At 40.9% G+C, this 14247-nt stretch overlaps 1 protein-coding gene across 1 annotated transcript in view; it reads left to right on the plus strand.

The window, feature by feature from the left end:
• commd10 (COMM domain containing 10) overlaps window positions 1–14247 on the plus strand; it is a 62986-nt gene that overhangs the window by 1893 nt on the left and 46846 nt on the right. Inside the window, exons 3-5 of the mRNA XM_020630517.3 lie at window positions 490–600; window positions 1404–1559; window positions 4371–4481. Coding sequence (XP_020486173.1) covers window positions 490–600; window positions 1404–1559; window positions 4371–4481 — 378 coding nt within the window. The remainder of the gene's footprint in view (window positions 1–489; window positions 601–1403; window positions 1560–4370; window positions 4482–14247) is intronic.

A 14247-nucleotide genomic window follows, 5' to 3' on the forward strand; every position in this document is an offset into this window, starting at 1 on the left:
GGCTTTTTGAGGCTTCTGCCGCAAAGTTGGAGTGCTCGAGAGAGCGGCATGCATAATGAGTTACTGGAGCATCAGTCAGACTCGGCTCTAATGAATGCACACACATGCCTGGCACTGATGATCATCCTGGGTTTTGCATAGCATGCTTTAACGAGGTGTCAGTCTTTAGTTCCGAGAACAACTGGCATGTCAGATTTGTTTTTTCTTTTAACTTCAAGGAGAAATTTAATTTGATCAGGTCAAATAATAAAACATGAAGGAAACACAGCAAATGTACGAAGGCAATCCCTAAGGTAATCTATTAATGCCAATAATTTAAGGCTTAAAACAATACTAACAACAAAGGAGCCCTTGTTGATGTTAGTGGTGAAATTTGTCATTTTTTGCTGTCGTAACAGTGCATGCACATTGATTACATATAATGAAGTGATATGTTTATTTTGTGTTGGCCCTTCAAACCCACATCATCTGTGACCTCTTTCTTCAAAGGGAGAGCGGACCTTCAGTGAAGACGAGGAGCAAAAGCTTCAGACTGCTCTCTCACTGGACAAACAGGCTCTCGATCTAGTCCTGGAAACGACCGCCTTCATTCTAGAGCAGGTGAGTAGAGGCCACTTTTTATTTTTAGGAGTTACATGATTTTTTTTTTTACAGGGTGCCGATTTATCAAGGTTTCTGTTTAGTATAAATAACTTGTATTTCTTTTTTTTATTTTGTTTTTTTAAAGAATATTAGACTATATATACATTTTAAATGTTATTAAGGAGACCAAGTAAATACGGCTGTATGAGGATTATCATTGCCTTGGATGTTAACAGGAGAAATATGATGACTCTCTCTGACCCAGTTGTACATTTTATTTGTATCCTTGAGGTTTTTTTTTTATTATTACAGTTGTAGTGCAGGTGCCTCCAAAGATAATTTATTTGCATGCCTTAAGGGCTGCAACTAACATTTTTTTTCCATTGTCAATAAATGCCAAGAGACATTTCTCACTTTATGAGACAATAAAGAGAATCTTGAATCTCGAATCTGTTTACATTCTCAATGTGTTGTTTGGTCCTCTGCCATGTTAAGGGAAAGATAGTACTAAATATAGATGCTGCTTAAGGTCAGATTTTCTTTCGAGAAATCTATAAAGAGCTCCACTCTAACAAAGTACTACATGTAGAAATGAGTGGTCTGATTTCTGAGACGTTCATGCGGATCATGTTATGAGCACATTTCACCAGCTGGGGTCACTGTTGTTTTACAAATCGTTGTATTGTCGCAGTGATGAGTTGGGTGTTGTTGGTAAAAATGAACAGGACTGTAACAGTGTTCTTTTAATGCTGGAAAACTTGGTGAATGGTAACATTTATTACACTGATACTACTCTACCCTTTGTCTCCTCCCCTCGTCAGGCTGTGTATCATAATGTGAAGCCGGTCGCTCTGCAGCAGCAGCTGGAGGCGGTTCATCTTAACCCGGACAAGGCTGAGATGTTCTCTCAAACCTGGGCCGCTACTGGACCTGAGCTGGTGGAGAAACTAAAGAACAATATTTTTGCCCCGAAGAAGGTAAGGCTCATAAACAAGTGTAAGGTCCCTGTGGCTCCCTGTCACTGACTGTTTTACAGCCAAGACATTTTAAGCCTTAAAATCATGTGAGATGAATCCACTGAGTTACTATGGCAGCCTGCTATTACACTGTTTTAAGTGACGTTCAGCGAGGCGTTATAGACATTTGACACTAAATTAAATATAAAAACAATCCGTATTAAGACTTGCCTGCGTTTGTATGGATTTATCTGGGCTGTGTATATTACAAAGAGTGCTTTCACAGATCACACAAGTTGTCAAATTAATTTAAAAGGTGTTTCTCTCTTTGATTAGACAGTGACACTTCAAAACAGTGTTCCTTTTTAAAGTCAGGGGAATTAAGATCTAACAGAGAATAAGAAGGCAGCATGTATGCATCAGTCATATTATGATGGAACAGTTGCTGCAGCCATACATTTAGAAAGCTCACCTACCTTGGTCGATGATATTTCTCCCTCCAAAGGATTTATTGCCAGCAGCTGAAGGTCGGGGCGGCCATTGATCCTCGAGACAACCCCTGTGACTGCTGTGACTTTGGGCTAAATTAAAGTCACACTTAAACTCCTTGTAACTTGCATGTTTTCTTATGAACATGTTGAAGTGGGTTACAATTACTCAGAACACTAGTAAGACGTAAGCCTCTTTAACGAGCTTTTCATCTTTGCTAAATTTGCTTGTTACAAATGCAACACAACAAAAACACATAGCGCAACATATGAACAAGTGATGGAGCAGAAAATCTAGATCAAATATAGACATGGAGAAAATACATTGACGAGGCTGCTGTAATATTTGTATGAATGAAAACAGCATTTAAATTAAAGTCAGTCAATAAATTGTATTGATAGATTGATTTCAGTTGATTCATTCTGACACATCATAGAGTTGCGATGTTTATTCATGCTAATGTGGATGTTGTTTCAGTTGTGAGTAATGCTGGCCAGCCCTCAGCCTCCTCACACCTGTCCTCTGATGCTGTGGAAGCACCCAGACCCGATAAGTCACACATGGTTTATTATTACGGCCTCTCTCCGCATCATAAAACACTTAACTGCCCTGCCTTGACTCAGTGCTGCTAATCTATCACACTGCTACAGCGGACCGAGACTGAGAGTAATAGTCTGGCCACCTGCAGCTCTGAGGCAAAGTAACTAAAACTTTTTGGGAGATTAAGCAAAGTTTTACAGCCGTAAATCTTCATGTCTACGGCCGTGACTGTAATCATAATTCATGTCATGTTGCTTATAGGTTCATCTGGTTCGTACATGGTCACCAAACAAGTCGTTAATAGACTGTGCACACTCCATTTTAAAGGAGCAATATGTAAGATATCTACTGAATTGAATCATAAAATTAACTTCCTGTATCATCAGACATTAAGGAAACATGTTATGATGAAGTGCTGGCTTCTCTGTCAACAATGCAGCAGGTAGTATGTCCTCCTTCTAAGTTTGGATTCCGACCAACACGGCCGTTTTGGACGCCCCTCAGTTTGTCAGGCATCAGCAAACCAACAGGTGTTGCAGCGACGGAAGCGGGCAGGTGAACTGGTTCAGATATAACTCATTCTACCCAACCTAAAACGCCTCTGCACTTTTCTAATAAGCTCCACGAGCAGAAACATGGTCAAACTAGGATCAATATTGGAGTTGCTTTTTGAAAATGGAGAGAGGTTAGAGCGCAGAAAGGTTTCAAAACCGCTGCACAGCTGGTTAAACACTGAGGCTTCAGTGTCCATGACATGGCATCCTGCGTGCACATCGACTCTAGGGTGGAGGGGGCGGGGGCGACAGCTCCCACCAATGTTTTGAATTTGGACTGCAGTACCCATTTGAAACGCTAGGTGTCACAGTTACATATTGCTCCTTTAAAGAAAGTTTGATTTAATTTTTTTTTGTGTTTAAAATCTTTTTTTTATAAAATCAAACCAAAAATGTACGAAAGGAAGAAGTAACGATAAATAAGCAGTCCATATCTGAATTTTCTTTTAGAGCAAATCAATCGTCCGTTCACCATTAGAGAGTGGGTAATGTCAAAGCTGTTTTGGTATTTTGTGACTAATATCAGCACGTAGCACGACCCCATCAACGACCTCGGAGGTGCAGACCTCTGCTTGACGTCCTCCTGTTGTTGCCCTTTGTTTACTGTGTCATGTTCTTCTTCTTCATTGAACTTATCAGCGGGCTACACTGTGTCGCACTGCTATGATATAACGCTAGAACGTAGCAGACACAACTATCGCCAACCGGCTCTGCTCAGCTTACCAGATCCGGGTTTACCGTACCAAACTGAAAGGAACCAAACCGGGACCACATTGTGGAAACGGGGCTTTAGTCTTTAAACAAAAATAATGTGTGAGTGTTTAGAGTAATTTATCTTTAAAACTTTTTCAAGAAGAAAAACAACATTTGATTTTTTAATCATGTTGTTTTGCTGCCTTTCGTTCTCTTACATTAAATAGAGCATGAGGATTTGGGGGATTTTGGTCAATTGATTACAACAGAAATAAAGGTAAGCTGACATGAGATTGTGTCTCATTTACAAACAGGGCAAACTGAAATGTTTTTTCACAGAATACAGACCAACAAAACATCCTGATACACAGAAATTCTTCTTCTAAAAAAAAAAAAACAGCACTTCTTCCACTTTTAGTGTGTGGGAACAGTCATTCCCTCGAGTGTTCATCAAGTCTTTGAAACTGTGTCTGGGGCCTTTATTAAACTGGAGTGTGAGCTTTTCTCACACCTATGTTAGTATCAGAGAAAGACCTGCTCTGTTTGTGTGTTTCAGCTGGAGTATGTCGGCTGGCAGTTAAACCTGCAGATGGCCCAGTCCAGCCAAGCCAGACTCAAGTCTCCCAGTGCCGTCCTCCAACTGGGACTCCGCAAAGAAGACTCTGAGGTGTGAACTGACACACTCAAACACACACACACACACACACACAGAACTCCACACAGTCTAGTCCGCCATTATTCATACATCTGCTTCACTGTCCGATTTCAAAACACACTAACAGGAAAGCGAACCCTCATTTTTAACTGTAATTGTGAAAACTGCCCGTGTTTACGTCAAATGAGAAGCATCTCCAGGTCGTCCCTCTTTGTTTTCTGCTAGACCGTAATCCCGCTGGTCCTGTTTTGACCCAGAGGTACAGGCGTACATCTGGCTGCAGAGTAACTGTAGTGTAAAGACCAGAGATCAGGGAGCTTGTTATCTGAAACCTCCAGGGTCTCCTTGTCCTCCTGAGACAGTCTGTGGCAAGAATCGGTCAGGATTGTAACTTCCAGTGAGCTGCACGCGTTCATTCACAGTATCAAGGCTTTGTTTACAATTATTTTGCCTTATTGAGGTCATCAGTTTTGATTATTAATGCTCCGTCAATGACAATAGATACTAGCATCATCTTAACAAATTGAAGTGTGAGATGAGGGTTTTGGTGCAGCATCTTAATGAGACCTAAATAAAAAGTGTGAGGAAATGCACTCTGATCCAAGATGCAAATATGCTTCTTACTTAAGATTTTCCGCTCTAGTGTTTCCTGTTTCCCATTCATTTGCATTCAGCAGGGTTTGTTTGGTTCCCAATTAGCTAATGCTCTGTAGTTACTCTAATAGCCAAGATCTCATGAGCCTCCCTCACTCATTTCTTTCCCCCTCCGCTGGGAGAAGGATCACTCTGCCGCAGTAACAAAAAGGACTGAGGAACTCAAAAGGCAGTTTCTTATTTCAAATTAAACGATTCCCAACCTTTGAAGTGTGCAATTAATTTGAAATATTTCAACCAGACTTAATGTTTTGATTCTTCGAATAACTCTAAAATCTGAATACATTCTGAGTGACCTAGGAATATCCACGCGTTGTCGATGTTTTGACAAATATATGACAAATATTCTACAGATTTTAAACGCTACAAAAGGACAGCTTTTCTTTGGTAACGGATGCAGACACTCCTCAGCTATGGCCGTCAGGCGTTGGTGTCTTTAAAAGCAGTTTTGTCTCAAAATGGTGGGACTGATTATACTTGGAGCCAGGATAGGGTTGTTCCAGCTGACTAGTCAAGTGTCTTTCTTGCATGCTGCTTTGTATTCAGTCCCTGGAGAATGCCGGCTCAGCCTAAACGTGGAATTAGGCATGACATATTCAAATTGCTTCTTCTTTAAATGTGGGCCTATAGGCGATAGCTAGAGAAAATATATGTTTTTCTTTATCTTTGTGAATGCGATAGCAGTCGAATTTCTTTTTTGTTATGGACTATTTTCTGCTGTGTGCTCCCTAGGCAAGCAAAAGAGGCATTAATTTATTTAAATCCACTTACACAATTCCCCTTGTGGGAGGAGATAGCTGGTGGGCTAAAACAAGGCTGGTTGAAAGTGTTGGGGGATCAACTTCACTGAGCTTTGCTGATGTGCACCTGCTCTGCCGTGCTGCAGGGGGCACTGTTGTCTCACAGGTTGGAAAGCTTCCCTCAGGGGCGGTGAAGTATCTCAGAGATGGATAGGATACCTCGTTTAACTTTGTATTAAGGCAGTCTGAGAGTGCATTGCTTTTTTTTTTTTTTAAATTTCCATCAGTGTTTTCTGATTGGAGTTTCCTGACAGCAAGCTTGTTTTCTTTCAGACTCTTTGAGAATTCCTCCTGCAACTTCTGCAATGTCAAAACACTGAGATGTGAATCAGTTGCAAATAGAGATGAAACTATGCAAGTTTCCTACTAATTGAAACACAGATTTCAAACAATATCACAGCTAACGAAGGAAAGGTACAACATGCACAGAGGAAATAATTAGAGGGTTAAAGGTGAGAGGGGTCAGTCAGAGGGAGAGGAGAGAGGAGGTGGAAACAAATAAAACAGAGCTACAGAGGGAGTAAAATAATGAAGATGAAGGGGATAAGGGACAGAAAATGAAAGAGAAGGAAAGGGAAGCGAGGGTGGCCGTCTGTATATTATTGATTGCTTGGAACCCAAGTGGAGAGTCAGAGACTTTCCCATCTGACCAGCCTCCTGCTTCATTAGCACTCTCCCCGAGGAGGAGGGGAGAAGGAGGGGAGGGGAGGAGAGGAGGAGTGCAAGGGAGCGTTACATCTCCTTCACCAAACATGTGTGGATTTTGAGAAATGGAGAAATGAGTGATCTGTTTTTTGGGTGTAACACAGTGTCAGTAACAGATAAACACTTGTTTCATTTTTTTGTTTTGTTTAATTTGACCCTAAAATATGAATTTGCTTCAGGATGTATTTCTTAATATTTCCCACTGTGCCTCAAAAATAGTTTGGACTCACTACATTTATTGATATGGCGATAATTGGCTTCCATGAGGTAGTTTGTGTAGCGCCCCTCTAGCCTTTCTCCTGAGCTGTTTTTCCGTGGAAAGTTGCTGTACTGAGGAAGCAGCAAATATTCACACAGGTAAATGTCCTCACGTCTACCTCTCGATGCATCAAGAGTCAGATCTCTAGTTCATCCTCATAAGAAGCCTCCTTCAGCATGGGCTACAGTATGAAACCTGTTGCATATCGTGTTTATTATTCTGAAAGAGGAGCTGCTGAGACAGAAAAAGACTTAAGTGATCTGCTGTCTGACGGGAAATAAAGTTAGATAAGAAACTGGATTTGAGCACTGGGTAGAAGTAAAAGCGCGAGGATGCAGGAGAAGGTGATAGGAAGGACGGAGAGTAGAGAAAAAGAAGACGAGAAAAACTGGAGGTTGACAGCCGAGAGATGACAGTAGGAGAGGATGAAGGTGAAGTGGAAAGGGTGGGGGAGGTGACAACAAAGAGAAAACATGTGGAGGAGAGTGGGGGGTTCGTGTAAAATTCCCCAGCTATTCAGTGTGGAACTCCTGCCCTATGAATTAATGGCAGTATTGTCGAGGTAATAATAGTGGTGTGCTCCGGCTGCCTCTTAACCTCAGGCATCCAGTTGCAGTTATTAATGGTGAGCAGAGTTTCCTATTCATCAACACACACAAAAAGTACCAAGAATCAGGGCTTTTATCTCTGTTTTAATAGCGTTTTTTTAGCTAAGCACGCTATGCAGGCTGCAGATAACCGGATTTAATTTCCTCCAACTGCACAGGCCTTGAAATAGACAAGCACAATCTACTCATTTTAATTCTGAGGTGTTTTGTCTGCTGAGGTTTGGTCTTTGTGGGATAAGGCTGTGCACGAAAATAAGGAAGTAAAAAAACAACAACACATGGCTCTCTGCCCGCTAACTGCAGCTTCCTGTCTTAGCTGATAGAGTTTGCAGCAGCAACACATCTCCTTAGATTTTACAGACGTTATGAAAGTTCTCCCTGATTGTATCTGTGCTGCTTACAGCTGAGATAAAAGAGGACTAAATGTGAAGCACAGGAATGAAAATGATCAAAATGAAGTTTAAATTATTCGGTTTCGCAGTTGAAGATGTTTGTTTCTGGTGTACAATCAACACGAAAGACAACATGTAGCTCCCTTAAAATTAGGGCCTGACTGGTATGAGATTTGCTGGGCCGATACTGCTATCGATATTGAGAGGACAAAAAAAAGATACTGCTATATCGGCCGATATCTGTCTTAGATCTGTCTTCGTTCTGTAGAGATATATTTATTACATTTATTGTGTTGATCCCTCAAATGCTGTTTTCAAACACTCATAGAAAAGATATATAATGAAGACGAGATAGTCGCTCAATTGAAGAGTAGCTGTGTATTTATGTGCATCACCGCTTGACACTCTGGAGGGGGATAGTGCTTGTTGTAATCCATATTGTGCCCCCTGCTGGTGGCAGGAAGAAAGAGAACTGCTAGTTTTAATGAAGTGTCCAAGGAAATTCATGATTAAATGCTTTTTGACTGGTGAATAAATCTAGTAATATCGGTGCATATCTGTGATAAATCTAGCTAATACCAATAGCCACTGGATATGCTAATATTGATAAATATTATCAGCTGTCCGATTAATCGGTCGGGCTCTACTTAAAAGTAGGGAAAGTGGAAACTTTTCAACAAAAAAATACAGTAGTGGGGATTGCAGGGTAACTCACAATACCATGTGATACATCACTTTCTTCCAACTTTGGCAAATTCTCTTCTCTTCAAGTTACTCTCGTTCATGCCATAAGTGGCACCGTGAGTCAAATTGTGCAGGAAAATATGTTGCGAGCGTCATTTAAAACATCAATATTTGGCACCAGTGGTTGAAGGATTTCAGTAAAAAACAACAACATATTGCATCCATACGTTGTCCCACTCCTAAGCACATATTTCTGATAGGGCTACACAGTGCTGAATATGCTAATATACGTGTTTAGGGATTTTGAACCCATGAAGTCAACATGCATTTTGGGTTTGTTTAGAAAATTGTTGTCTTTTGTATTTCACCTTTCTATTGAACGTGATAAAACATTCAACATGTTAAGACAAAGTGGTAAGGAGAGCTAAGTTAGCTGTTGGCTGCAGATAAATCGAACACTAACAAATTACATTATTAGCAAACATAACAAATGTCATATACATTTGAGATAAGTAAAAACAGGGACATTTTTCAAAATATTTGGTGAAAAGTATCAGTAAGGCATTTAGCAACAAACTCACTGCCTGATGGAGGGAGAATGATCAGGTTTTAAATGAGTGACTGTCATATTTTTTAGCATCACTAAAAATCTCTGTTCTTGTGTCTCATGGTAATGGTTTGTCATTTGGTGGAAAAACAATTATTGTTTTTAGCACTATCAATGATATCACTAAGGCCACCGTATAGATGTCGTACAGGAAAGTTTGAGGGGCCTTCAGCAGACAGTGGCTGCAGTCATGTCACTCAGTAAAGCCTTCCTTTTTGGCTCATAAACGGCTCCCTGAGTGCCATTTATCTTCCTTACCCCTTGTGGACTGGTTAATTTTACATACTTTGAGAAGGTTTAACATGTCTGCACCATTTCAAAAGGGAAAAAGGCAAAGATGCAAAGATACTCAGTGATGCCGTGCCCCTGTGTGTCATATAAAGGACGGCTCTGTTATCAGGGCAAACTGAACGTATGGTGAAAACAGAGCGCTCGCTCTCTGTTCTTCCCTTTTGTGTCCCTCTGCTGCTATCATTTTAGCCCTCTTTATCCCACCTTCTTTTTTTATTCATAAACACGCACGCAGACACTCTGATGTCTCTTTGATGAGTCTGAAAGTTGAAATCCCTCGCCAGCGCTGGTGTCTCTGTCCTGTGGCAACGAGCCGCTGCTCCGCAGACCAAGGATAAGATGACATTTATAATACAGAACATCCACTTGCGAGAGCAGACAACGCAGATTTCAATATTTATTGTGGACGAGCCAGGCCGCAAAGGCACAGGGAAGAAGCTTGTAAGCTAATGTAGCTTCCATATGCTCGCTCCGACTTCAAAGGAAGTGTTTCGCGGATAGCTTCAGACAGACTTGATGAGAATTGATAAAGCAAAGGTAGTCTGAGCTTTAAATCGCAAAAGGGAAAAATTTAGTAAATACAGCTATGAGACAGAATCACAAACAGATTTTTCTGACGTTCCTCCTGTGGCCCTCAAATATTCAATCAAAGCAAAAACAGCCTCTTCTCAGATTTTGCCGATATTCACCTGATAGGTACACATAAAAACATCGATAGATAATGACATCAAATTTGTTTGACTTCGACACTTAGATTATTCTCCACTTCCCCTGAGGGCTGAAACAATTCATCAGGTCATACATTGGTTGACATAAAATGAATCAACTATAATTTCAGGAATGATATGATTGCTTAAAGCTCCTTTTTGAGAAGAATTTTGAGATTGTGTCAATGTTGGTGCCCCACAGTGGACAGAGCGGTGCCTCTTTTCCCTATGCTGATCTTGTTCTGCACAAGTAGTATTTTTTTTTTTATGTCAAATGTATCACTTATCAAGACTCATGCTGTAGGAATTGGAAAAAACATGTTTTTTTGGCAGAGTGTTGTTGATCACTTCTCCTGACACCTACCCCAGTCAGCAGTTTCAGGCATTAAGAAGAACTTTATAGAAACAACCAATCTTTGGCTGATGGTCTTGTTTGCTTTTGAAGCTCATAAAGAGGCATCATGAGTCATTTTAGTACATTTCGTGACAAGTTACAAACTCATTCTGGGGCGCTTTAAGCTAATTTTTTTATTTTTTTTTATTTAACCTTTATTTATCCAGGAAAGTCTCATTGAAATTAAAAACCTCTTTTTCAAAGGAATCGTGGCCAAGAGGCAACAAAAGTTACACAGTTACACTCACAACATACAGACAGCAATTAAAATTATAAAAAAATCAATTAGCAATTCAAATGATAAAAAACAGTTACAAATAAAGGAGGTCATCTCAAGTGCCCTCAGCCTGGATTTAAAAGCATTCAAAGAAATCAGTTCAGTTATTTTCCAGTCTTTTTGCAGCATGTTCCATGTAGAAGGAGCAGAGTAGACGAAAGACCTTTTTCCCAGTTCTGTGCAGGCAAATGGAACGGACAGCAACAACTGATCATTTGAACGCAAACCGGAAGAATCAGTGAAGAATCTAGTTTGTTCTACATCTGTGAATGTGAAGGTTTGCTGTTTACACCTGTTTCTATAAATTAACGTTGATTGTTTTTAGCCAATCAACGATTAGCTCAAATACTTCATTTTGGTAATAAGAATCTGTGATGGTATGCTTTACATAACTTCTGATTTTGGGGAAATAATTAATAATTTTTGGTTAAGATTTTGTCAGGGGAAGAATCAGTGATGAAAATAATTAGTTGCAACCTTACTCCCTCCCTTTCCACAGAAGTCAAAGGTTTCAGGTCAGGGTCAGCACCTCTGAGATAGTAGAGGTACAGTTTTTAACTCCAGACTTTTAGGCAATGATTTTTGACTCAGCGGTCCTGCTTTCTCTCTCGCTCCTTCTCTCTCTCTCTCTCTTTCTCTCTCTCTCTCTCTCTCTAGAGAATTCTAGCTCAGCTTTAAGGTGGACTCTGTCTTTTAATGTCTGTTTCAATCGATGCGCTATTAAAAAGTATCTTTCCTGCATCTAAACTGAACACCGTTCTTTTTGAAATGTCACAGTGTACAACAAATCAATACATTGAAAAAAGTCAAACCTTGGTTTCTCAACTTTCCATCTCATATAGCTGCAGAAAAAGTGAAAGTGTTTCTCTCCCTCACCTTTCTTTTGGGGATGGATATGATGCAGAAGAAATGTGTGATTTAAATGGTATCTGCAGCTGCATCTTGTTTCACATTTCCTACAGGAGGGGTGTCTGTAAGCCTCATAGAAGCCCTGCAGTTAATTGTGCTCCAACATTCAAGTGTTTCTGGATTGTTAGAAAGATAATACACCTGCCAAATCAGCTTCTCACCAGTTTCTACGTTCAGCTTATCCCACTTCAACACATGCACTTCTTGAAATTCATTAAATTATTCCTTTTCTTGTTTTATATATAACCTATTTAAGAGCAAACCTTCCATTTATTGTGTGAATTTTTGACAAGTTGTCCCCAGTTAGCTCCGACTTATAAGCCAACTAATTCTAGTTTGTGGAAAAACCTGCTTGTTTTTTTTTTTTTTAAGTTATCAAAGTATCAGACATGAAAGACTTTTCTTCGTGTGATTCTAATTTATTTCCTCTGTTCTGGCTTACAGCACCAGGGCTGTAATCACAGAGGGAACGGAAGCTCTTTGTTTGAACGTACACACACTGACATGTACACACACACTCACACACACCCATATTGAGCTCTCCCGGTGAAGGCTGTGACTTTATTTATCAACTCCGTGAGAGTGGGAATGCAATTAAACATCCCATTTTGACTTGTGCGAGGGGCTGCTGTGATCAGACGCTCTCTGAACATCTTTCCTCGCCTCACGTGTCTCCGTCAAACCGACAACTGCAGCAGCAGGCCAAACTTTTGAACGCAGCTCAAAGCTCCCCTGACAAGTTACATAAAGCCCTGTTCCTGCCTCCCACATCATGTAAACCCAACAAAACAACACTCCCAGAGTACATCCAACCCTTTCTTTTATCATTTGAGGGATTACATGGCCGGATCAATATATTGGAGAGCTCTGATGTAAGCGTTACCACGTTCAAATCCTTCACACCAAGCCACCCACCAGCCCGCAGTGACAAAGGCGGCTTTGTATCAAACTCTACTTGTCTTGCTCTACATGTCCCAAGATGCTTTGTGTCTTTGTGTGCACATCTTTTTAAGGGTCTCCCTCTCTCCCTCCATCTCTCTCTGTCTCCTTCTCCATCTCTCCCTCGCCCTCCCCCGTTCCCACTGGTGATTTGTTTTTCTCCTGTGGGATTTGGGATCCCATTCATTGAGGGCGCATTGTTCGCTTCTTATCCATTCCAGAGGATGGGCCCCGAGAGGCAGAATGGGCGACTGTGGGTGCCCTCGTCTCTCCTTGCTCCTTGCCATGCGATGATGTCATGGCTTTTATTTGCTGCGGGGGCACCCATTGATTCTCCCTCCGTATTACACACTCTATATCTCCCTCTTTCACCCTCCCTAACCTCCACTTCTGTTTTCCTCCGCCAGTCCCTTTCCCAGATTCTTTAGCTTCTGAAAAGGCGCCTGGGGGATTTGGGGATGTTTGGATGTTGTTTAAGCACACCCACGGTACACGCCTGACGCCCAGATAGGGAAGCCATCAACCCCCGAAAATCCAACTGCTGCAACTCCCTTTTAAATCTCGTTGATTTAACATCCCTCTTTTCTTCTCACATCTCCCACTCCTGTGATCAGCTTTCAATTGTCTCTGGTTATTCAGGGTGTTTTTGTTTCACACCCAGTTTGTGAAGTAACCATTAATCCCCTTATGATGTGATGCCAGTATAACATAGCCGGCAGCGATGGTAAAAGAGTGCTGAAGACTGAGATTTTTCAGATGTGTGTGTGTGTGTGTGTGTGTGTGTGTGTGTGTGTGTGTGTTTTTTTTTTTTATTTCTCCATTTCAGTATTTAGTTGGAGTTTATTTCAGAGATGCTGCTCTGCCTCTTGGCTGAACTATGCTCGGGTGAGAAATCTATTTCAGAGTAAACAAGAAGCACTGATTGCAGAAGTACAGAGCCAAATCACATCCATTCATTCCAATGAAAGTTGGCTGATAGGCATACACAGCGTAGAAAGGATGAGGTTTTATAATTTTAATGCCAAATAATTATAATAATTTGGATATATTATCAAATGATGAACAGGTCTGGGTACTTATTCATGTGGTTTCTGTTCCGAATGTCGTAGTTGTTATCTTGTCTTCTGACTTGTTCTGTAGTTCATGTTGACAACAGCTGTCTATGTGTGCCTGCATCATGCAGGGATGGCAATAAAAGGATATGAGCTGTAGTCCTCTACCCTTCCTTGGAATAATGATTATAATGAGTGTGTTTGAGCCTGGTACTCTTGTCATCCCACATGCAATGATAGGCCACAAAGTGTTCCCCCCCGCCCGCCTGTATCAACACATTGTCACCATTTTCAGACTCTTTGATGTTACACTGGTATTTGACAGTGTGATTTGTTTTTGTTGAAAGCTAAAGTATTGCTTTAGAAATAGACCTCCATGTTCAGAGTGGCATGTATTTGATCTGCTCGCAATCTGGGTATCAGAAAGTTTGCTTGTGTTTGTTTGCAGGTTACTGTTGATAACTTACACAGTACTGCAGAGCTGTGTAGAGTCTACACAG

This window comes from Labrus bergylta, chromosome 2, assembly GCF_963930695.1.
Source record: "Labrus bergylta chromosome 2, fLabBer1.1, whole genome shotgun sequence".
In the NCBI taxonomy this organism is placed as follows: Eukaryota; Metazoa; Chordata; class Actinopteri; order Labriformes; family Labridae; genus Labrus; species Labrus bergylta.